The sequence below is a fragment of the Lygodium microphyllum genome, chromosome 30 (assembly GCF_053477565.2).
Source record: "Lygodium microphyllum isolate KBCC chromosome 30, Lygodium_microphyllum_v1.1.10, whole genome shotgun sequence".
Taxonomy (NCBI): Eukaryota; Viridiplantae; Streptophyta; class Polypodiopsida; order Schizaeales; family Lygodiaceae; genus Lygodium; species Lygodium microphyllum.
The window spans coordinates 19,182,256-19,206,771 of record NC_141164.1 but is presented as its reverse complement, the minus strand read 5'-3'; the positions used below and the strand labels follow the sequence as shown (position 1 = coordinate 19,206,771).

The 24,516-nt window shown below is 38.3% G+C and overlaps 1 protein-coding gene across 1 annotated transcript; it reads right to left on the bottom strand.

Moving 5' to 3' along the window:
• Window positions 1-18,707: 18,707 nt before the first annotated feature.
• Window positions 18,708-21,815, bottom strand: LOC148009599 (UDP-glycosyltransferase 85A5-like). Its single transcript, XM_087672769.1, has 2 exons — window positions 20,896-21,815; window positions 18,708-20,431 (listed from the first exon to the last, which is right to left on the bottom strand). The coding sequence occupies exons 1-2, from the start codon at window positions 21,392-21,394 to the stop codon at window positions 19,443-19,445; spliced, it is 1,488 nt and encodes a 495-aa protein (XP_087528895.1). The 5' UTR covers window positions 21,395-21,815; the 3' UTR covers window positions 18,708-19,442.
• Window positions 21,816-24,516: the final 2,701 nt, after the last annotated feature.

The window sequence follows — 24,516 nt, the reverse complement described above, 5'->3', positions numbered from 1 at the left end:
ACTCAGTGCACCATGATTGCTTAGGTGGCAGAGTGATGAAGCTCTTCTAAGAGGGGGGTAATCTACTTTCATTCCAATATTTATTTACAAAGCATGTTAAGGGGCCTTTCAAAATATGCTAAAATTTCTTAACCAATTCCACCATGAGCCTATTGAATCATGATGCTTTCTTTGATCCAAGAGCATTGGTTGCTTCTTTGGGTCCCTTAGTAGAGCAATCTTTTGTGAGCTTCAAGTTATCATCATCTATAATCACCTCGCTTGCACATTGTAAGATTTGACACATGTCCTCATTTGTCTCCTCCTCCCTAATCCTAGAAAGCTTGTTGAAGTAATCTTTGTATATCTTCCTAATGTGTTTAGGATCATGATCCAATTTCCCAAATGTGATTTTTGAATTGCTAGTTAATCCTTTAATTTCCTCATTTAGAGACCTTGAATAAAATTGGGTGTTGAACATCTTACTTTTTTTGGGACTATGTGCATGTGTATCTAGTTTGGAAGAAGGTCAAAAAGTGGCTTAAGAAAGCCAACTAGATTGATAATTTTAGCATGTCAACTACCTTTTTTACAGATCGGGCCTTGTTGGATGAGAGATATGGTAGCTTTATGTAGATCACTACATGGGAGCTTGCCCAAAAAATTGCTGGCAAGCTCTACGAGAAGCCTAAGGATATTCAAATGGAAGAGGTGGTCAATGATAATGGCAATAACTTGAGACAACCAAACACCTATAAGCATAAGCACATGTGCAATTTAGATGACCTAGATGGTGCTATTGAAGATCAAGCATGCTTAATTGTCCCCATGCCAAATTAGTAGGCTACTAATAGCAATTCAAGCCACAGTTCTTAAGATTTTAAGCTTCGCATCAAGGCTAATGCACAAGTCGTGCTAACATTCTTGCACTTGTGTTGCAAAGAAACATGGAAGGTTCATTTATCAAACCTACTTTATAAATCACATTGGATGCTAACAGAGTGTGCAAGAATGTCCTCTAGTTTAGCAAAAAAACTGTGTTAGTATTTTTCATTGGGTGTCCTTCCAAGGCAATGGAGATTGCAATCTAATTTAATGCTATGCTTAAAGACAAAGGCTCTATGGATCAGATTTGTTATGGAGGGAGAGGGTTATTTGAGGTCACATTCGATAAGCAGGAAGTAGTTAAGCAAGTTCAATCTTAGAGCATCTATTTTTTGGGCTTGGATATGTTATGCATCATGCCTATGGGGGAGACAGAAAATTGACTAGGACTATCTCAATAAGGAATGTTAGTGTGGGTGGAGATTGTGGATCTCCTAGTGTATCTATGGAATCCCTTGTCAAAAATTGCAAAAGGGCTTGATCAACCACTTTATATATCATAGCTTGCGAACCCATTTAGGAACAATTTTGCATGTTGTGGGACATGAATGAAGCTTAGTCAGAATGCATTGTTTTTTAGGTGCCTTAAGTGGAAGAGTGCTACTTTAGGCTCTCAAGAAGCAAATTCACTGGCACGTTTTAACTATAGGCTCTAGGGGCACTACTACTAAAGAGTGCACAAAGGGGAAAGATGAAGCTTAAGGGAGAAATGGCATCAATCAAGGACTTCATGGGTGGAAGTGACAAGAACAAAGAAACCAACCAATGGATATAACTAGCAAAATGGTAAAGGTGCCAATCTAGGAGAATGGCAAACTGTTAGGTATTTGAAAGGAAATAACAAGCAATAATTTATAGTTCTTAATAGTACTCTGGTTAAGGCCCTACAAAACCACAGTTTTTGAAATAGAGCCACTATTGTTAAATCTAGGAAAGGGAGGGACAACTCTTTTGCTAACATCAATAAGATTCCACTTGAGTAATTGGAAAGGGAGTACCTCAAGATGGACACAAAACTTCACATGCTGTTAGGGTATCATGAAGAAAATATTCAAATTTTTGCTAAACAGAATTGGTTCTCTAGATAGATCATCTTAAAAAAGGTTGATAGGATGGATGCAACCATTAGCAAACTAGCTCACGGAGCATGGATCTATGGAAGATGGAGGCAAAGGCTTCAAGAGGGGAGTAGAAATTAATAGCCAACCAACAAACTAGGATGCAACACACTAAACTTGCAATCATAAATGTAAAGGGCCTTAATGGGGAGGCCAAGAGATTCCTCTTTTAGAAATAGGTGTATGAACATTAGCTAGATGCAATGCTTGTCTTCTAGGAACATAAGCTCAATCACTTAAGTGGTTAAGGGTTTCCTTATAGACATTATGCATGTTTCGTAGGAGGGTCCACTAATCATGATTCTAATTGTATGATGATTGTTAGGAACGGTAGAAATCCAAAGCTTCAATTCAACTTGTGGGATGGCTCATGAATTTAATGTCGAATAAGTTTTTGATGGGTGGGGATTTTTATACAGTGGTCCATAATGAAGATGCTTTAGCATTAGCCTCTAAAGCATAGGGTGAGGAGCTTTTGATATGGGAAGAAGAAGCACATCAACATGGCTTGATCAAACTACAAGAGTACCTACAAGAGAACATTCACTTTCCCCACTTTCAACTCCTTGAGCTCACCAAGATATTGGTCAAAGCTAGATCAATGGTACATCACAAATGAAGGAGTCTAGCTTCCCTTGGTTGTCAATGCATCAAAATCCAAGGATCATGGCTATGCAAAAAGAGAAGAACTTGTGTGGACTAAATCTATGATCAAAATTTTATCTCTAAAGTATGTGGAAAAAGATTGGATGAATTTTAAATGCAATTGATGCAAAGTGCACAAGAAGCTAGGCATGCAACTCTACAAAGAGAATTGGAAAAGATTAACCTCAAATTCAAACCCAATGCACATAAACATAGATCCATGTCAATGTGACATAAAACACCCATAAAACACCCTTGTAAGCATGTGACACTCACATTTGAGAGTAACTCAAAAGCTTCATTTGCCATCACATAGTATGTGATATCATGTGTATCCATGCCTTCTTGTCCAATAGGTTGCAAATTGAATCATTAAAGCTAACCATATAATTTTCATCCATTTTGAATGTCCCAAATATTGAATGAGGCTATCTAATTTGACCAAATGTATAAATTTTATATGTGTGGATTGGTCACTTGATTTGTGGTACTTTGATCATGTAGTAGACCCTTACTGTTGTTAGTTGTTCAAAATCAAGATTGTAAATATATCATCAACCCTTTGTAGCCCCATATATTTACATACAATCATCCCACGAGTTTCTCCTTTTGCTTCTTATCTTTCTACTAATTACATTTTGAAATCCATTATTTGCATCATTCAACACTTTTTTTGCACTCATCCATGCATTGATCTGCCAATTCTATGTGCTTGATTGAGTATTCATGTTCTATATCAAATTTCAATAGTTTATCTAAGACATGTATCACTACTTGCAAAGTATCTCAACATGCTATCCATCAAACCCCATCTTTAAAACAATTTATTGCACACAACGTCACCACTTCTATGGGTTTTATTGAGCTTAGGAATAGCCACTTTTGACAGATGTAAGTTGTATGAGTTAACGAAAATATCTAGTGTGATTTTCATAAATATACTTGAAAGAACATAATATAAATATGTTTTCTTGATAGTGACTATGTTTTTGCATCTATTATCATTATGAGCCACTAAACTTGTATATATAGTAAGTGGGTCTTCTTTATTTTCCTTCAATGTTTTGAATCTATTAGCAACCTAAGATGATGCCAATTAGTCTAAAATTGCATTTATATTGGTCTTGCACCTTGATATATTTGCAATAAGTTTTACTATAGCATATCATTTTGTTACTTCAAGTGATAATCAAACTTATATTGAGGCTCTATTGTGGAAATGTTGATTTAAAGCATTCTTTCTCACTTCCATATTGATTGTGCTTTACAGCTACTTCTTTGATTCATACATCTCACTCTGTTGTCTTCGTTATGCTCTATAAGAGATTTTACTAAGCAATAAATAGTTGTTTGGCTTTATAGTGAGAAGAACATAAGAATGTAAGAAATGTTATGTCTTGAAAATTTTGAAATTGATGCCATTATACATTTCTCCATTGAAAAAAATGTAAAATTTCGTTTAAAAGCTAACAAAACATGGCATGTAATTTGATGTTCTTGTGGCAATGGACCTAGGCACACAATTCAACCACACGAGGATTGACATCAAACTTGCATGTTTTTTAACACAAGAACAAAATTACAACAAGGTGGACTTAATCCCTTAAAAATAGATTCTACCATCCCTAAAGAGCCATGCTCATCCTCATGTCCCTTAGGGAAGGCTTCTAGCACCTAGGAGTTTTTATGTACTCATTACACTAACATTCTTAATAACTATTATTACTATTAAAATTAGAGACACATCACCAACATATACATATTATATGCAAAAGGATTTTGTGGAATATCAGGGCTTACATCCTTCCTTGTAATCAAGGGGTGCCCAAAGCCTTGACTACCAACTCAACTTGTGGTCCTGTTAGAATGTCCATCTTGGTGACCAGCAAAGCACAACCATAATCACTTTTTATAGGATACAAGGTGCCCTCGCTATTGCCCATGAGAATAGACCCCTTGACCTTGGGTTAGACACACCATCTCAATACATTTGAGCTAGTGGGTCTTTGCCTAACTATTGTTTTTTATTTAGGCAAATTTTCACTTTTAAGGCTAAAAATATGTGTCCTTGGATAAATTAGAAAAAAACTAGGGCCATCTTTGAGCATGCAAAATCATAACGGTCACCTAATACTAGACATTTTGGCACAAAATTTGAGTTTTGATAACTTAAAATGACTATTTTCATAGAGGAAAAGTATGGGTATCCACAAACATCCATAAAAAGTATATAGCAATATGCGATAAGATACCTCTCAAGTTGAGGACCTTGTCACCAAATCATAATTAATTTTTTGAGAGAGAATTATGAAAAAAATCATTGGGCCCAACACATGCATATTTCATACTCTTTTTGGGAATGTTTTGGTGGCTTATAAGGTAACATTTTGATATAGAAGTTGAATATTTTGATATTTTATAATGTAGTTTATTATTAATAGAAAAAATATTTCTCCAAACACTACTAGATTGTGATGCTTCCAAATAAATCTAATGACTACAACCTTAATCAGATTGCAAAATCTAAGATAAGCTTTGTTGACTTGGTGTGATTCACCAAATAAAACACTTTTCTGTATGAAAATGAGCTTCTTTGATCCAAGCGCTGGCTGATTTTCATAGCTTTTTAATTTCCCTTCATTCACATACTAAGTGGTGATAGATAGCCTCGTCCTCCCTTTGGCACACAAGACACATCAGCGAGGTAGCTTTGCATTTGTGCAACCTTTCATGGGTGGCAAACTTATTAGTTAATGACCTTGAGAGCACCATATTATGGCAGCTAGATGGTGTTACCCTCCAGACTCTTCTAAATCTCCATTTCCATGTGTGGAGCTTTGTCCTTGGGTGCTTCTTCTCCCAATAATCCATTGTCTTCATTAGAATGAGGCTAAAAAGGCTAAAAGTCCATTCTCTTCTTGCAATCGGCTAGGTTTTTTCCCATTTTAGCTTTTAGACATTTGAGTAGTGGGGTGGGCTTAACTATATATGAGGTAGGCCAATATGCTTTTTTCCAGCAAAAAATTCACTTAGCCATTGCTTCTCCCTATTATTTATGTTCCAATTCAAAGAAATTTATTCTTCCTCCACCCATCAAAGGTAAGGAGAATGTTAGAGATCAAACCAGTGTTGGAGTCCTTTAAGATGTGCTCTTAGGAACCTTAGCATTAGTGCTAATTGGCACAAAAATATTGTCATATGCTTTGTCACATAGCCATATTGATTGCTTCATTGACATATCTTTGTCATTTGATTGATCCCACTCTATCATTTGCATGAATTAGAGTGATGTCTTGAGTCACTTACAAAACACTCCAATAGTCTTTTTCAAGCCCAATTGAAGTTCTACATCCTAGGGATTGGTCTCAACCTCAACAGTCATGTAAAAACATGGTATGTTCTAGAGATTTCTTTGATTCTAGAGATGTCCCACTAATTGGCTATGTAAATTAAAAAATTGTCCACAAAACAAAGAAAATAATCATTTTTTTGCTTGCCACATTTATTGAGATAGTCGCTATGGAACCATCCTCTCTTCCCTACTCAAACTTGGGTTCTAGCTCTTTTTGAATCACTAGCCTTGTACCACCTCTCCCATGAACATAGCCTTTGGCAAAGGTGGCATATCTTGGTGCGTAAATATATTAGCTTCCTCCTCCCCAACCTTGATCTCTCAAAGAGCCACTATTTATGGTTTCCTCCTCCTGATGAGCATGTACAACACATCCTTCCTTTTTCCTAAGGACAATGCTCTAATATTCCAAGTAATTGTGTTAATATTTTTAAACCTATTACACATTGCAATAGTAGCACTCATCATACATCTCCTCATTGCCATCAATGGCTGTGTAGTAGTTTCAGTCCAGTAGTGGGATCCGTGCAAGATTTTTAATGGATATATTTTGTTTACCCTTCTTATTATTTGGCTCCTCAAATTTTGGGATTGACATTTTCTTTGCTAGGACCCATGTTCTACATGAGCATTTGATATGGATTTAGTTCCTCTGTTGTTGGATGAGCTCACCATTTGAGGTTGCTAATCTTTCTTTAGCACCCAAACACTTGCTTGCTTTGAATCTAAATACCACTTCCTTGACTTCCTCTAGTGAGAATGGTTTGTCCAGAAGCAACGGTTGCTCAGAGGGGATATGGGATATCACCTCACTTAGGAATGTTTGGAGCCTCCTTTCAAATTGTGATACGTATGGAGGTTCATGACCAACCATGGAGGCCAAGTGCTCCCTGAAGAGTTATCTAATGTTCTTCATAAAGCAAGTTGCGTATCTTGTCTTGCACACATGTAATTGATTCATTTTTTTACTTGGACTTGAGCTTGATGACATAGAACTCATTAGGCCCATCTCCCAGGACCTCCTACTATCCCTTAAGTTGCACCTTCATTGCTTGTATTGCACTATCTTGCAACTTCCTAATGAAGTCATCGATGTGTGCATGATAGGGTGTAGTCAATAGAGATATAGAGCTCCTACATGCTTCTTCACATCTAATGTGTGCCTTGGCTACCTCAGTGATGGATGGCACTCTCAAGACTTGTAATTGCAGGAACTCAGGGGACTCATTGCATTTATCCCATAGGATGCAAGCACAACTATATGATTTGAAGAGGACCCAAGGTGTTGCAAGAGCAAGTGAATAAAGAATCTTACCCAGAGTAGGGGTGATTGAGGCCACTTCATCCACCAACCACCATGGAGGGAGATCCATAAACTCAATCCACATAGGGCATTTGTGTGCTAGGACTCTGTTAGGAGAAAAGGACGATGACAAGGGAGGGCGTACATAAGGTTCCCTTTGAAATCCACATTCGATGAGAGGAAGCAATCTCTTTCTTCTTTAGACTCATGCACCAAGGTCTTTTTGCCCTAATATGTTAGGTCAAACCAATGACATAAGTCATCCTCCATAGAAGTAAAAATACACCCTTATTGCCATGAGAGAAGCATATCTTTGGCAAACATGATCAATGATTAGAGAAGCCACTATCTTCTACACTCTTGCACCTTCTTTCGCTTTGGCCTTGCATGCCTCATTATGCTTCTCTTGATTGCTTCACAGTGCTTGATCAACCTCCACCATGTCCAGCTTATTGCATTGCAGTGCTTGCTTGTAATCTAGCTTTGCTTAGCAAGCATATCCTCCATTCTCTTCCGCTTGCCCTAGGAGGCTTGCATGTAGACCTAGCCACATGTCGCACAGTTAATGCATGTGAATGCATTGACTACACCACATCAAGACATAATTCCCTAACAAAAGGAATAAGTGCTAGAGTAGTTATTCATGACGTGGTGCTCTATCACAAAGAGTTTAACAAGTGCCAAAGCCATCTCTCTCTCTCTCTCTCTCTCTCTCTATATATATATATATATATATATATATATATATATATATATATATATATATGGTTTCCAACCAAATTAGTAAGTTGTTGGGGAGTCTTCAAATTGCTATAAAATTGCATCATGTTTTGGTGGGCTTCAATTGGTTTGTGCTTTGCTTGAAAAATCTCACTTAAAGTCCATTGCTTTTCTCTCCACACACACACACACACACACACACACAGAGAGAGAGAGAGAGAGAGAGAGAGAGAGAGAGAGAGAGAGAGAGAGAGAGAGAGAGAGAGAGAGAGAGAGAGAGAGAGAGAGAGAGAGAGAGAGAGAGAGAGAGAGAGAGAGAGAGAGAGAGAGAGAGAGAGAGAGAGCCTATGCTAGTATTCATTAGAACAAATAATATACTTATTTGATTTCTTTAATAATGTACCATATCATGTCTTCTTACTCAATGATGCACACATATTCACCCCGTGCTTAAACAGTGTGAAAACAATGGCCAGTGATGGTTCACTCCCAATAATCACATGATCCACCCTAGTGGTCTTCTAAGCTAAAACACATTGAGTATATCACAACCAACCCTTACTAAGGGCCCCCTTGGGTCCACAAGCATGATGAAAGGATTTAGAAGGGAAGTAACATCCAAAAAATTTCATTCACAAGTAAGCATGCTACCAAAAGAATTTCATGATGCACTTATTAATCTCATGAAGCCCTCTCAATCCAAACTATATCATCTTATTTTGATTAATACACATTACTCCACCATCACATGGAACACTAGGCCATTTCACGATAGCTTTGTTGCCTCGAAGCAACAATCAAATTTGCTTGACAATCTATTTCTCCTCTTTCTCTCTCCTCTTTTCCATCTTTGTTTTTAGTTTTTTTCTTTTCTCCCTCCCTCCCCCTCTCTCTCTCTCACATCAAACATAAAACTAAATGTAATTTATAAAATATGTAATATAAAATGCTAGATATACATACAATCTCTTTTATGTATCAAACCTATAAAATTTTATCTATATACAAAGTTGGTACTAATTGAATCTCACAAAGTTTGAAGTTCAAGTCAAAATCTTCCTCTCTCTCTTCCCACCTCTCTCTTTTTCTCTCTCCTCACTCTCCCTCTAATTTTTTCCTCTCAATCTCTCCGTCTATCTCTCTCTATCTTTTCATTCTTTTCTCTCTCTCAATTGTTTGTCACTTTCCTCTCTCCCCCTTTATTTGTTTTCTTTCCTCCACCCTTCCCATATTTTCCTCTCTCTCCCTCTCTCTCTCTCGTCTTTTTCTCTTGCTCTCTCTCTTTTCTCACCTCTCTTTTATTCCTCTCTCTCATCTTTTTTTCTGCCTCTCTCTCTTCCCTTCTGTTTCTCTCTTCTCTTTTGTTCTTTTCTCTCTCCTACTTTTTCCTTCTCTCTATGTTCTCTCTCTCTCTCTCCCCTAAAATTTTTAAATTTTTTTCTCTTTTCACCTCTCTCTCTCTTTCCCCTTTCTCTCAATCTTTCTTCTCCCTCTCTCTTCCCTCTTTTTTCTATGTCCTCTTTCCTCCCTCTCTTTCCTCATTTTTCTTTTCTTCTTCTTCTTCTTCTACTCCTCCTCCTCCTCCTCCTCCTCCTCCTCCTCCTCCTCCTCCTCCTCCTCCTCCTCCTCCTCCTCCTCCTCCCTCGCTCCCTCCCTCCCTCTCTCCCTCTCTCTCTCTCTCTCTCTCTCTCTCTCTCTCTCTCTCTCTCTCTCTCTCTCTCTCTCTCTCTCATTTTTTCCCTATCTCTCTTTCCTCTTTTTTCTCTCCTCTTTTCCTCCCTATCTCCTCTTTTTTCTTTTCCCCTCTTTTTTATTTTCTTCTTCCTCTCTCTCTTTCTCTCTCTCTCTCTCCCCTCTCTCCATGCCTTTTTAATTATCTCTCTCCTCTTTTTTGCCTTTCTTTCCCCCTCTTTTTTCTTTTTTCTTTTCTCTCGTACTTTTTCCTTCTCTCTTGCTATTTCTCTCTTTCTCTCTCTTTTCGATTATTATTATTTTTCTCTTTACCCTCTGTCTCTCTCTTTCTTTCAATCTTTTTTCTCACTCTCTCTTTCTTCTCGCTTTTTTCTCTCTCCTCTTCCCCCTCTCTCCCCTCTTTTCTTTTGTTCTTGTTCTTGTTCTTCTCTCTCTCTCTCTCTCTCTCTCTCTCTCTCTCTCTCTCTCTCTCTCTCTCTCCTCCTCCTCCTTTTTCTTTTCTTCTTCTTCTTCTCTCTCCCTCTCCCTTGTTTTCTTCTTCTTCTTCTTCTTCTCTCTCTCTCTCCCCTCTCTCTCTCTCTACTTTTTTCTCTTCTTTTTCCTATTATTATTCTTCTTCACACACACACACACACACACACACACTCTCTCTCTCTCTCTCTCTCTTTTACTTTTTTTTCTCTTCTCACCCTCTCTCTCTCTCTCGCTCTCTCTCTCTCTCTATCTCTTTTCACTTTCTCTCAATCTTTTTTCTCCCTCTCTTTCTTCTTGCTTTTTGTTCTCCCCTCTTTTTTCTTTTGTTCTTGTTCTTGTTCTTCTTCCTCTCTCTCTCTCTCTCTCTCTCTCTCTCTCCCTACTTTTTACATTTTTTCTCTTTTTCTCTCACACATAACAATCTCTCCCTTCTTTTTTCTTTTGTTCTTGTTCTTGTTCTTCTCTCTCTCTCTCTCTCTCTCTCTCTCCCTACTTTTTAAATTTTTTCTCTTTTTCTCTCACACACAACGATCTCTTTCCTCTTTTTTCTCTCTCCTCTTTTTCCTCTCTCTCTCTCTCCTCTTTTTTCTTTCATTCTTCTTCTTCTTCCTCTCTCTCTCTCTCTCTCTCCCCTTTTCATCTCTCCCCTCTCTCCTTGCTTTTTTCTCTTCTTCTTCCTATTCTTCTCTCTCTTCTCTCTTCTCTCTCCTCTTTTTTCTTTTCTTCTTCTTCTTCTTCTTCTTCTTCTCTCGCCCCTATTTTTTGTTTTCTTCTTCTTCTCTCTCTCTCCCTCCTCCCTCTCCCCTCCTTTTTAAACTTTCTCTCTCCTCTTTTTCTTTGCCTTTCTCTCCCCTCTTTCCCCTTCCTCTCCCCTTCTTTTTTCTTTTTATTTTCTCTCTCCTACTTTTTCCTTCTCTCTTTGCTCTCTCTCTCTCTCTCTCTCTTTCTCTCTCTCTCTCTCTCTCTTTTACTTGCCCCCAAAATCTCTCTCTTCTCTCTTTTCTCTATCCTCTTTTCCTCCCTCTCTCTCTCTCTCTCTCTCTCTTTTCTTCTCTCATATTTCATTATTGCTTTTCCCTCTCCTCTTTTCCCTCTCCCTCCCTCTCCTCTTTTTTCCTTTTTTCTCTCTTTCCCTTGTTTATTCCCTCTCTCTTTACTTTTACTCTCTGTCTCCTCTTTTTTGTTCTCTCTTTCTTGGTCTTGCCTTTTGTAACTTTCTCTCTCTCTCTTTCTCTCTCCCTCTCTCTCTCTCCTCATATTCTCTCTCTTCTTCTTCTTATTCTCTCTCATTCTCCCCCTCTCTCTCTCCTCTTTTTTCATTCTCTCTCTCTCTCTCTCTCTCTCTCTCTCTCTCTCTCTCTCTCTCTCTCTCTCTCTCTCTCTCTCTCTCTCTCAAATTCGATCTTTTTCTCTGTGTGTGTATATTCCCTTCCTCTCGTTATTTTAAATTTGAACTTTCTGTGTGTGTGTATGTGTGTGTTCTCCCCTCTCTCTCTCTTTCTTCTTCTTCTTCTCTCTCTCTCTCTTGCCCCTCTCTCAAAGTATGTGAAAAGATTTTAATTTTAAAAAAGGTTTTTAAAAAATGTAATTTAAATAAATTTTAAAAATATATAATTAAAATATAAGAAAAAAGAAAAAAGGAGAAAAGTTTAATTCAACTGAGAGAGAGAGAGAGAGAGAGAGAGAGAGAAACTTTTGATTTGAAAAGGGGGAGAAAGAGAAGTTGGTAAAAAGTTTGATTTAATTGAGAGAGAGAGAGAGAGAGAGAGAGAGAGAGAGAGAGAGGGGTTTAATTAAAAAGGGGAGGGGGAAGAGAGAGGGAGAGATTACACGTGAGAGAGAGGGGGTTTTAATTAAAAATGGGAGGTTTGGGAAGGGGGAAGGTTCGGGAAGCTCTCTAGAGGTTTGTGGCTTTTCAAACCTGCAATAAAAATAATATAGTAGTATAGATAATATTGTCTTATTTTCCTCGACTTGTCTCTTTGAGAGTGTGTCTTTATCTCCTCGGTGTTGCATCTTCGTCCTCATGATGGTGCATCCTCATCTCGTGGGAAAGCTAGGAGTCTCTCTCTCTCTCTCTCTCTCTCTCTCTCTCTCTCTCAAAGTGATTTGTATTGTGTCTTAAGGGAGGTGGTCCCAAGTTGAAAACAATCTTTCTTTCTTTAAGCATTATGACTTCATTAAGCTTTTCTTATCACTTTTGCTTTAGTCTCCTCCTTGTCAAATAATTAAGAGCCCTAAATCCTCATCATTCCAAAAAGAAAGGCAATCTACTTTTTGACTTCACGGATGATGACACCACCCTCTTGGGGCTTTTGAAATTTCCAAGTAGTGTTATTCCTACCAATCCATTCATAAGAATAAAGTTTTTTTGATCTTTTATATTCCCATTTTCAACCTTTTGAAAAAAGAACAATTTGCACTCTACTTAAAATCAAACTCCTTTTGAGAGGCAAGTGTTTGATTTGACCCTTGGATGTGAACTACAAGTTAGAGCATTAAACTTAGGAAAATTTACTTTTTTTGCGGATGAGCCAATTAGTTTGAGATCCAATAATATTCAAGGGTGCACCGTCATATGCAAGAGTGTTGCTGAGAGAGAGAGAGAGAGAGAGAGAGAGAGAGAGAGAGAGAGAGAGAGAGAGAGAGAGAGAGAGAGAGAGAGAGAGAGAGAGAGAGAGAGAGAGAGAGAGAGAGAGAGAGAGAGAGAGAGAGAGAGAGAGAGAGAGAGAGAGAGAGAGAGAGAGAGAGAGAGAGAGAGAGAGAGAGAGAGAGAGAGAGAGAGAGAGAGAGAGAGAGAGAGAGAGATTTTCTAAAATAAACTCTTCTTTCTCAAAAAGAAAGAGATCCACATAGTTCAGGGCTAAATTGACCACTTAGTTAACAATGGATAATTTTTTTGGGACTTGCACCACCTTGTCACCATACCATTGTATAAGCATACCCCTAAAGGGCAATGCTAATAAAGAAAGTTTTTTGTGGCCAATTAGCTTGAGATCCCAAAAAACATATTAATAAAGAAAGCATTCTAGGATGAATGATGTGGACATAACATCCAATAAAATATTAACAAATAAAGTATTATGCTGAAGGATCGGGATAATATATCCTCTTCTCCTTAATGAATTTTAGATATCCTTATTTCCACAAGAGTTGGGATTATATTTTCACAAGGAAGGTTTCATCAACCTAGGCAGTGCTCTCTTGTAATAATGTCTTGGTTGTAACAGACATTTTCTAGTGACCATGTGATTACTAAGAGGTGCCTATTCTTAGAGTCAAAGATCCTACTAGTCTATATTGCAAAAATCCCATATTGGGGTTTTACAAGTCTAGGCCTATATATATATATATATATATATATATATATATATATATATATATATATATATATATATATATATATATATATATGGATGTAGCACTTTATGCATGATACATCACATGCTTTCAAATTGGATGGGAGTTGTCCCACACCTTGAGCAATTGGCCCTAAAATGTCATTGTTCATTGCAATTGAAGTAAGTAGATATTTCTCTAGGCTGATTCCCTACTCCCTTTAGAGCATACATTTGATGTCCATTGTTGGTCTCTTGAGGGATTGATCTTTAGGATAATATTCAAAGTCTCCTCTATTATTGGATTGTAGTACACAGGAGTAGTTTGGCTATAAGTGTGCCTTCTAAGGATGTAGACCTTATCAACTCTATGAATATGCTCAACCATCAAAATTACTACAGCATCATGTATGTTCAATAAAAAAGAAATTCAAATATTTTTAAATAATATATGTGCATTTGTGGATGTTTTTAGAGTCTATAACACCTTGCATGCACATGTTCAACTATTAAAATATCATATTATTTCATATGCCTTACATATATATATATATAAGAGAGAGAGAGAGAGAGAGAGAGAGAGAGAGAGAGAGAGAGAGAGAGAGAGAGAGAGAGAGAGAGAGAGAGAGAGAGAGAGAGAGAGAGAGAGAGAGAGAGAGAGAGAGAGAGAGAGAGAGAGAGAGTGTGTGTGTGTGTGTGTGTGTGTGTGCACGTGGGTCCATGTGTTCAATTTGGATTACTAGATAATGTTTAGAATGAAACCTTGCTTAATTATAGAAAAATCACTTCAAATTACTAGGATAGTATAGTAACATGTAGTGGAATGCAAGGCAAAGTATTAAATAGATATCTTTCTCGATCAATTATAAGTTAAGGAGAAATGCAAAGGTTGGACTACTCATGATGATTGGAAGGTTTGGAAGCACCGATGTAGGAAAGCTTTGCAAAGCTATGTCATCATGAAATATTAACCTTCTTAATTGGAGAGTTATTTCAAACAAGGTCCCCGCATGGGCCCACCTCACCACGTTTGATAGATCTTTACTTGTGTGTGCTCTTTGTGGCAAAGAAGAGGAGTTAAATATGGTTGTACTTGGAGACTAAGCCAAGATGGATGATGAAACCTCGAGGTTGTGGTAGATACTAAGGAATTTGGCACCACATACCATCTCGAGATTCATGATCATGATTGTGCATTGTAGGCTCATTGATAAGGCCCTTTTGGAGCATTTGATGTAATCAAACAATAAGTTAGTTGTTATGAGAAGGCTTAGAGCCAAGTGGCAAAGGAGTGTGTCTTTTATAAGAGACATAAAAGCTTGAAATGTGCACTACTCTATGAACATTCAATTATATTTCACATTCAAAACCTTTTTATCTCACAATATCTTTGACCTAGTAGAAGTCTTAGAATTTGAAGGTCTTAAAGCATCCATATAAGGTTTTGTTATACACGTGCAACTAATGACAAATTTTTATTTACATTTTTTCTCCCTTTTTGGAGATAGAAGCATTTTTTGGAGATGATCTTAATTGCACATTTGAAGAAAAGAAAAAAAGAAAAGGAAGATCTTCTTGTACATTCATTTAAGGAAAATAGAAAAACAGAAGTGCAAGATAAGCCTATTATAACATACTGCACATGAGTGCTAAATAAAAGAATGAGATATAAATAAAAAGGCCATACATAAACTTGTTTGCAAGAAGTGCCATAGCTAGAAGGAGCTTTTAGTGTTGACAAGGTACTGATCAAACTTGGAAAAATCTTTCTTGATTATGCAAATTAGTGTGGCATTAGAATCACAAGTGTCTTAAGATCATTGCACCATCATATACTTGATTGTAGCTGGACATTGTATGTATCAAATGCTATTAACACTAATTGAATTTTTGTTGGAGGGGGCACTCATTATTGTTCATTATAGTTATAGTTATAGGAGTCCACTACAGATTCTATTAACACTATTTGAATTTTTGTCGGAAGGCACTCATTATTGTTCATTATAGCTATAGTTATAGGAGTCCACTGCATATGTCAATGAGGGCATCATGTCTAGCGAATTGGAGGACAAGTCTAGTGCAGTGCAAAGAATGATGAAATAAAATGGGTCTAGCGGGCTATAGGATGGTACCAGTGCAACATAGAGAATAATGAAGTAAAAAGGCCTATCTAGTCCCACACAAAAGACAAACTAAAAAGGGAGGAAGGAGGAAGTAGAAGGAACAAGATAGAGAGGAAGGATGAAATAGAACACTGATTGCCACCTTATGGGGTTCCTAGATGGGCATGCCACCACCTTACAAGGTCTGTGGATGTGTCCTCTCTAGTAGAGAGATGGGGGTAGCAATATTAGTTGTTTGCATGTTAAACTTCTCCATCATTATGCTGGCTTGGGGTGCCCAGGGGTACTTTTCAACTTGTACATCCACTTGCAAGGCAAAGCCCTCTTACCATTAGACAAGGAAACTAAATCCCACATACGATTCTTATGCAATGAGTCAATTTTAGACTACATAGCCCTCTCCCAGGAGTGATTATCACCCCCTGCTGCGCGCATAGCCTCATCATAGGTGAGAGGCTCTCCTCCATATGTAACCAAGATAAATCTAATAAGAATCCCATAATAGATTGATTAGATTGAAGCAACTCCAATAAATGAAAATATCAATTAATTAGTCTAATTAATGATAACTAATTAGTTAACAACTCAACTGTTAGTACTGGTTAATAAGTAATTAATTATAGACACATTAACTAATTAGTTAATTGGTTGTGATGGCTTGGTGTAACTACTTAAATAACTAGGTAATTGGTTAGTGATGGCTTGGTGTATTAGTTAATAATGAGAGAGAGAGAGAGAGAGAGAGAGAGAGAGAGAGAGAGAGAGAGAGAGAGAGAGAGAGAGAGAGAGAGAGAGAGAGAGAGAGAGAGAGAGAGAATCCAATATAATTTAATCTTAATTAGTTTAATTGGTATAGTAAATATTTAATAACAAAGGGAGAGTGTTTGTGTGTATGCATAAGGGTGAGAGATATATAGCTATTTAATAACTTAGTTAGATATCATTAAATGGATTATAATTGTTGTTATCTTTTAATGTGAAAGTAACAAATTGGTTGTTATTATTGAATGCGATAGTCATAATTGTCGTACTTAGAAATAATGTAGTTTGATCATTTGATTCTACCTCATCATTGTATGCTTCAAGTTAGCAAAGGCAATTGTATATTCATAACTACAATATTTCATAAGGTTAGAATCTACATGTTTCTCATCTTGGTCTCATAAAACAATAAAGGAAAGTACAAGTCATTGATATTTGTAGTATGATCTTATGTTCTTTTTGTTGTTTTGCAAGTAAAACATAGACACATCGTCATATTGTGCTTGGGGTTTGAATTCCTTGAGTTGGTTTATTGGTCTCCTTATTCTTTCTTTTAAATGTGTAACCTAGATTATTTATGTTTGCTCTCAATATGTATACATGTGTGCATGGCTGAGAATGAGTTTCCTACATGTATGCAAAATTTTTAATAGCATGTTGGTAAGTAATTGCAAACATTAATCCCCTTTGTAATAGCCCATATATTGACTTCATTCAATGTAACTTAGGACTTTAGGTGTCATATTCATCAAAGACATGTAACACTTCTTTTTGATGAGTTTTTAAGTTGATGGTAGTATTAAGTCATATAATAAGTTCATATCAATAAAGCACTAGCTCTATGTTGCTTAAACAAGGTTATATAGTGGAACGCGGATTAAAATGCCATGTTATGAATTGTAGTTCAAAAGTTAGAGAATCATGATATACTTGAGGACAAGAATTGGTATGTGCTTCTGCTTCTATGGGATATGCTTGAGGTTAAGAATTGGTATGTACTTATGTTGGAATATGGACTATTATCAAAGTGTGTGTCCAATAGTGTAATGTGCAATGAGATCTCTACTAAAATTCTTCGATTGCGTTGAAACTACTGCATAGAAAACTTCTTTTGTTGAATTTAAATGCTATATTTATGCTACACAATCCTTCCTCTCATGACGCTCATTGTCTCAGTTAGTTTCATAATAGTCATTGATATGGTTGAAGGATTATATTCATGATGCTACTTTCTTCTCATTTCCACTTAATAAGATGAGGCAACTCCTTAATGCAATCGCTCACCTTCAAGTAAAGGAGGACTACAAGTGGAATGCAATTCGTTAACATAGAGAGCTGAATGCAAAAAGAGCTAGAACACTGCTCCTCACCAAACCCACATCCATTGTATACTTTGAAGATTTATTTTACCTAAGAAACTTTACATGAAATTTAAGCATACTTGGTGATACTCCATGTGCATGAAATATGTGTTGTAGCATGTACACATGTTTAATATGTTCTAGGGTTATGGAGGACATATTCGAGTAATGGAAAAGTAATAAATTGTGTTGCTCACATTAAAATCATTATTTTGCCATTTTAACATCCATAAATAGAGGTGCACAGATATTGCTACAATGTAGAGAGAGAGAGAGAGAGAGAGAGAGAGAGAGAGAGAGAGAGAGAGAGAGAGAGAGAGAGAGAGAGAGAGAGAGAGAGAGAGAGAGAGAGAGTCTTCACATATTCAATATCTCACAAGTGAATGCATTTTTGCATGTAGATCGGCATATACTACTTATTATACTGCACAAAATGTATATGATTATTTACATGCTTTGATGAACAATCTCAAAAAATAGCATAATCACATTCCTAATATTTCATACATTAGGAGCGAAGTGCATGGTACTTTGTATGCAAAGCACACAATTTCTTCTTTTATGAGTAAAGGGAAGTGGTGATGAGCTCACAGTTGAATGCATTTTGCATGTAGATGGATGTATGCTACTTATTATAGTGCAAAAAATGTATACAATTACTTACATGCTTTGATGAAAAATCTCAAAAAATAGACTAATCAAATTCCTAACATTTCACACATTAGGTGCGAAGCGCCTTGTAATGTGTGTGTGAAGCACACAATTTCTTCTTTTGTGAGCAAAGGGAAGTGGTTGTGGGGTACTCCCTTTGCTCACAAAAGCGCAAAGCAAATGAGATAAGCCTCATGAGCTTTGCAAGTTCACAAATCGTGCAATGTGCGGATAGCTGGTCTAGTTGGCAACGTTGGCTAGACCAACTAGTTGTTATTAACATTGGTCCAAAGGGTCAAAAATCGGTGCGAAGCACTAGCCATTCGCACTAAGAGAATCTAGGTGTGGAATGTCTACTACATTCTTATAATAACATTCTTGATATAAAAAAACAAACACAATGCCACTACCTAACTTGGCTTATTTCAGAATAATGCGAACATACATCATAAAAATATTTCCATGTAAGCTTGTACAATAGTTTTTCACAAGCTTAGGGTCTATTTAGGTGTGCACTATGATGATGATAGTAATAGCAAAGAAGGTTTCATTCAACTGTCAGGCTTGTAGTCCGTGCTTAGTCATTGGGGCCTTTTCTTTCCATGTTTGGCAAACTATGTTGTTGTTGACCCTCTCCAAGCTATCCTCAAAGGATGTGAAGCTTCTCACAGATTATCCCTCGAAATGACCCCAATTCCTTTGAAGATATGTTAGGATATCAGCATGTCTACAAGTTTAAAAGCCATATGGGCGTATACAGAAGAGTTATTTGAATTTTGTATTCCGGATTAAAATAAGCCAGAAGAGGAAGGATAATTACATGGCAAGTTTGTATCCTCGTCCCATATCCTAACCGCTGGTCACTCAGTGAGCTTTTCGGTAGCTTGCGTGCGCATACAAAGAATGTTTTAGATTTTGTATTGTGGATCAAAATGAGCAGAAGAGGAGGAAGGATGATTACTTCAGCCGATAAGCTTTCTAGTCCTTCAATTCGACTGACTGCCAGGAAGCCCCCAATGAGCTCTCTAATCCTTCAATCTCACAGACTTTCAGTGAGCTCTTCCGTCTTTTCATGACCCTGGTTCCTGTCCTTGTAAATAAGCTCAGTTTTGTGCCTGACCCAATCCACAAACTTGCATAGATTGTTATGAGAGGAGCCCCCTTCCTTAGCAGCTTTCACACAGGTGTCCCTGACCCTTGCAGCCTTCTCCCTTATATCCTTACCTTTAGGGCCCTGCATCAACGCCCTCACCTGCTTCTCCACAGTGGCCCTGCCCACCCACCCTCTCCCCTCCACATCCAGAGGAACCCCTACTCCCCATTCCTCCACCACAAGCTTCGCATTGCTGAACTGGTCCACCAGATGAGGCCATGTCATCATGGGCACCCCTGCGGACATGCTCTCCATGGTCGAGTTCCACCCACAGTGCGTCAGAAAGCCGCCCACCGCCTTGTGGGACAAAACCAGCAGCTGAGGTGCCCAAGCCACGGTTCTGATCTGATGCTTTGTCCTTTCTTGGAACCCATCAGGCAGAGAAGCCCCTGTCCCATTCACCACATCAGGCCTCACCACCCACAATATGGGCACTTGGCTGCCTTCCAACCCACATGCAAGCTCTCGCATCTGCTCCTTATTCATTACGGCTATGCTGCCCACTGACACATAAAACACTGAATTGGGTTCTTGTGTGTCTAGCCATTGCAAACAGCCATCCTCCTCGGGCCAAAGACTTGTTGTGATCCTGTTCTCCCTTGAGGAAGTCTGTTCAAGGAAATCAGAAGGGAGCATGGGACCAACTGGGACCATCTTAGGATACCCATCAGGCATCAGTTCTATTATCTTCGACTCAAGCTCATACACCGAGTTGCAAATAATCCACTCCGACTCGTGCAGGGCTCTCAAGTTCCGCAAATTAGACTGGAATATGGATGCACAGTCTTCTTGAGTTCCGACAATCCATGGAAGCTGAGATCCAAGCAATGGAGGAATCCCAGGGAAGGAAATCAACTCCTTGGGCTCAGGAACACCTGCAAGCATAATAAGATGATAAATGCTTACTGTCTGAGTTTGCTACATGCGACCTTTGCGATCAGTTGAGTTCAAGAATTAATGGCATGGCGACACTCTGGCAAGGCTGCTCTTGGTTCTCCCTCTCCCACTACTGATGCAATATGGGCATGGGAACAGACTTACTCGATGATCAGCAAGCTGCACAAGGCAGTGCAAAAGCAAAAGCCTTGAAGGCCTAACTAGATCCGAGAGACATTCAAACATGTATTAGATCAACATGATAAGTATGCAAGTATCTAAGTTACTGTGAAGGCTCCTACCTTGACATCGAGATATCCGTGATACATATGCAGGTATATCAGATACCGTGAATGCTCCTTACCTTGACAGGATATGTGTTCAATGACACCAAAAACTTTCACGTTGATCTAAGCTATTTAGGTGAGGTCATAGATGTATCCACAAGTCACTTTCACAGTACCTGTCTTAGTGAATGTACCCATGGATGCCCCATGTGCAGCATGGCAAATGACAGCATGAGTTGTGAAATTGGGTGGCCAGAACGCAACACGGGGGATGCCAAGCTCCTTGGCCACATCAAGGCTCTTCACAGCCATGACATCTGATATGATGCAAGTCACCATGGGCCCTTCACCATTATTGATCTGCTTTATGAGCTGCAGAAGGACAGGTCCGACATTCTCGATGACCTGAACCATAATTGGGACATCATTATCCCTGTTCTTGCTCTCAGACAAGCCATCTGGGATGCCGACAAGGCGAATGTTGAGGCCACTGTCGGCAGGCAGATGGGTAAGGTTGGATTGGATGATTCTGGTATGGTTGTATTGGGTGTTGACAAAGGTGATGACAAAGCCATGGTGGGAAGTTAGGTATCTGGCCAGCTGCATGAAGGGATTGATATGTCCTGTTTCTGGGAAGGGTAACATGACAGCATGAGGTCTAATGGGGGGAGGCATCAGGAGAGATGGTGGTAATAGTGTGGAAGATTGGGGAAGGTTCTCTGCAGTTGAGGGACTCTGCTAAAACGAAGCAGAACACAAGGACCAAAGTGTGTGTGTGTGTGTGTGTGTTTGTGTGTTTACGGTGATATGGAAAGAGAAAACACTGTTTTGGGATGGGGATGAGGAGGATGACAGTAAGAATGCCAATGGATATATAACGTAAGATAACAGTGGGTTCAAGATTGAAAGTGCCTAAGGTTATATTCTAGAATAATAATAGTAATAATAGGATTTATTTCAATTGTGAGATATACATATACAGTTTTTTCTAATAGAACTGCAGATTTACCCCCAAATAATGTGTGTTTTGTGGATGAACGTGGCCGAGTTTCAACGTTCAACAATAAGAGCGCATGAGCTTGGCGATGGGAAATGAAGGGCCATTTGAGCTTATTAAGAGTGCATGAGTGATGGGATGAGGTCAATGGCAATCAAACAAGAGAGGGGGGGTTGTTGTCCTGGGTACGATATTTTCAACAACAATATGACGCGGCAGATGTTGATGTTTTCGTAGGCTCATCTTTGTGTTTGCAAAAATATAATGTCGCTGGTTGTTCTGCTTCTGCTTTTGCGTTGTTTGTCTTCTGTCTTTTGAGGGGGGGTTGTTTAGAAGGGCGTGTTAATTGTTTTGAAATTTCAGAAAATCGTCCACAACGCACATGCAAGTTGCGAAGTTCCATGGAAGCTACGGTTTCGTTTCTTTTTGCAAGGGTCAATCTCTAAGACCACACGATCCGCACACATCTCTCCTCTCCTTTCGTGTAGGCTGTATGTCTATCTATCCACACTCACTCACTCACAAAATCACTCTCAACCTCTCTTTCTCTCTCTCTCTCTCTCTCTCTCTCTCTCTTACACATATATAAAAGGCCAAATATGCATTTGCATCAAGGAGTACACAGACTCATATATACATCCAATGACCATGCACCAAACTTATAAACTTGTATCTATACTTGCTCTGCACAATAATTAGAAACAACTTGTATCTTTGGATGTTACAATGAGAAATAACATTTCTGCAGTGGAACGAACTACAAATGAAATATATATGAGCCACACCACAAATTTAAGTTTGTCCAAGCATTGCATGCAAACTCTCAGTATTAATAACTCACATAGGTGAAGCAAAGCCCGAAACCAAAGTTTCTTCTAGAGACTGCATCAATGATCTTACACCACAATTTCAAGTATCAACAAACCACAAAGTGTCACTCCTTGATTGTGCCTATGCATCTACATCCAAATGTTACAAAAAAATTTATAGTTCCCATAGGGTCTAACCAAAATGAAGCTTTCTTTTCTTTGAGAAATAACTGGGAAGTTTTTCACTCTCCAATATAGCATGGCCAGGCGAAGCAAGTCTGATTGCTACTCTTCGTCTTGTTGATGGTACAGGGGGCATAGTAGTATTTCCACTCTCCAATATAGCATGGCCAGGTGAAGTAAGTCCGATCACCACCCTTCGTCTTGTTGATCGTACAGGGGACTTAACATTAAAACAACTGTAAGAAGTTGGGAATAGTTAGAATGATAATAATATGCCATGTCACACAGACATTGGTATATAAAGAGAGAATTTGTAATTTTTCACATCTTTTGACAAATCAATTCATTTACAATCTTTCTCTCCCTTCTTGCTCTCAGCTTCCATGGCTTTTTCATCTTTCATGTATTTCTCTCTCTAAATCTAGACTTTCTCTCTCCTCGTCACTCTTATTCTCTCTCTCTCTGTAGTCTTTCTCTCTCCTCTTTTTCTCTCCCTAGTTCTCTCTCTGACAAGTGGTATCAGAGCTTCAGTCTTTGATTCATTATTTTCTTCCATTTTCACTCCTATTTTCCTATTTCAAAACCAATTTCAGACAAAAATGGTACAAGACAGTGTCTAGTGGAGTGCTGCAGGACAACTACAGTTAGCAAATAACTATATCTGGAGATATCCAAGGTTGGATATGGCAGATAAGGGCTTAAATAGTTGGACGTCACCAAATTTTATGCAAAATTGAAGGCAACTAGGGTAAAGGATGGTTAACCGGGCTTAGTTTGGGAACAAGTTGTGGTTACTTTGAAAAGAGGGGTTTCTCTTTTCCCTTTCCTGGGAATTTTTGCAGGTTCCATGGAAGTTCAGCCCCAAGATCTGTTCATATCTCTCTCATCTGTGATCTTCTTGACCAAAAACCACCTGGAATAGAATCTATTCATCAGGAGCTTCAGGTTGAGCACAAGATTGCTCAAGATTGGGCAGCATTCAGGCCAGAAACAGCCCCGAATTTTCGGGCTGATTCCAGCCTTGCCCCTGCTCAGCCTGCTTCATCTCCAGCTCTTGACATTCTTCTTGATCCTTGGCAAGAGAAATCTTTAGTACAAAGGAAAGATTCAACTCCATTCATGATTCTTCAGCTTCTCTTGAACCCTAGGTGAACAGTCCATGGGCAGCCATGAAAGCTTCGGCCCAAGCTTCCATTTCTTGACAATTTCTTAAAGATTCTTCATCCTTTTGGCCCATGGAATCATTTCAGCAAGGATTCTTCAACAAATTGCAAGAATTAAGCACGGGATGGCTAAAGATTGAGGATCAAGAGCTTCTATGGAGCAAGCATTTGAAGTTTCAAGATTGGTCTCAACCATCAGTTAAGCAAGCCTTATGGATTATTTTGCTAACATTGGACAACCGGGAGTCCTAACAAGCAATTGGCAAGTCATTTTCAGCCATGTCAAGGTATTTCTCTTCAATTTTTAATCTCTCTCATTAATCCAATTGCTGAGCTTAAGCCATTTGACTGAGAGATTAAAGAATTGAACATTTTCATCAAATTCTCAGCCAATCTTTGCTTGAATTCATCTATTCATGAATGCAATGCTTGCCTAATGTATATTAGCTTCAATCAGTGAATTAAAGGCCTCAATCTGAGATTTCAGCATAACACTTGAATCTTATTGACTGAATACATTGATTGGTGCCTTTGTTTACTCTAATCCAATTGATTGGTTGATTCTCTTTTGCCTAAATTGGAAAATTGTAAAAGGGTAAGCACTAGCAATCAGTGAGTTACTGAATTGCATAGGTAAAACCTTTC

Bases quoted from the DNA above. Each gene is read 5' to 3' on its own strand.
- LOC148009599 (XM_087672769.1), bottom strand. From the start codon at position 21,394: ATGCCTCCCCCCATTAGACCTCATGCTGTCATGTTACCCTTCCCAGAA. The intron at 20,432-20,895 runs GTACTGTGAAAG...TTATGCTTGCAG, and splicing joins GGGTACATTCACTAAGACAG to GTGTTCCTGAGCCCAAGGAG.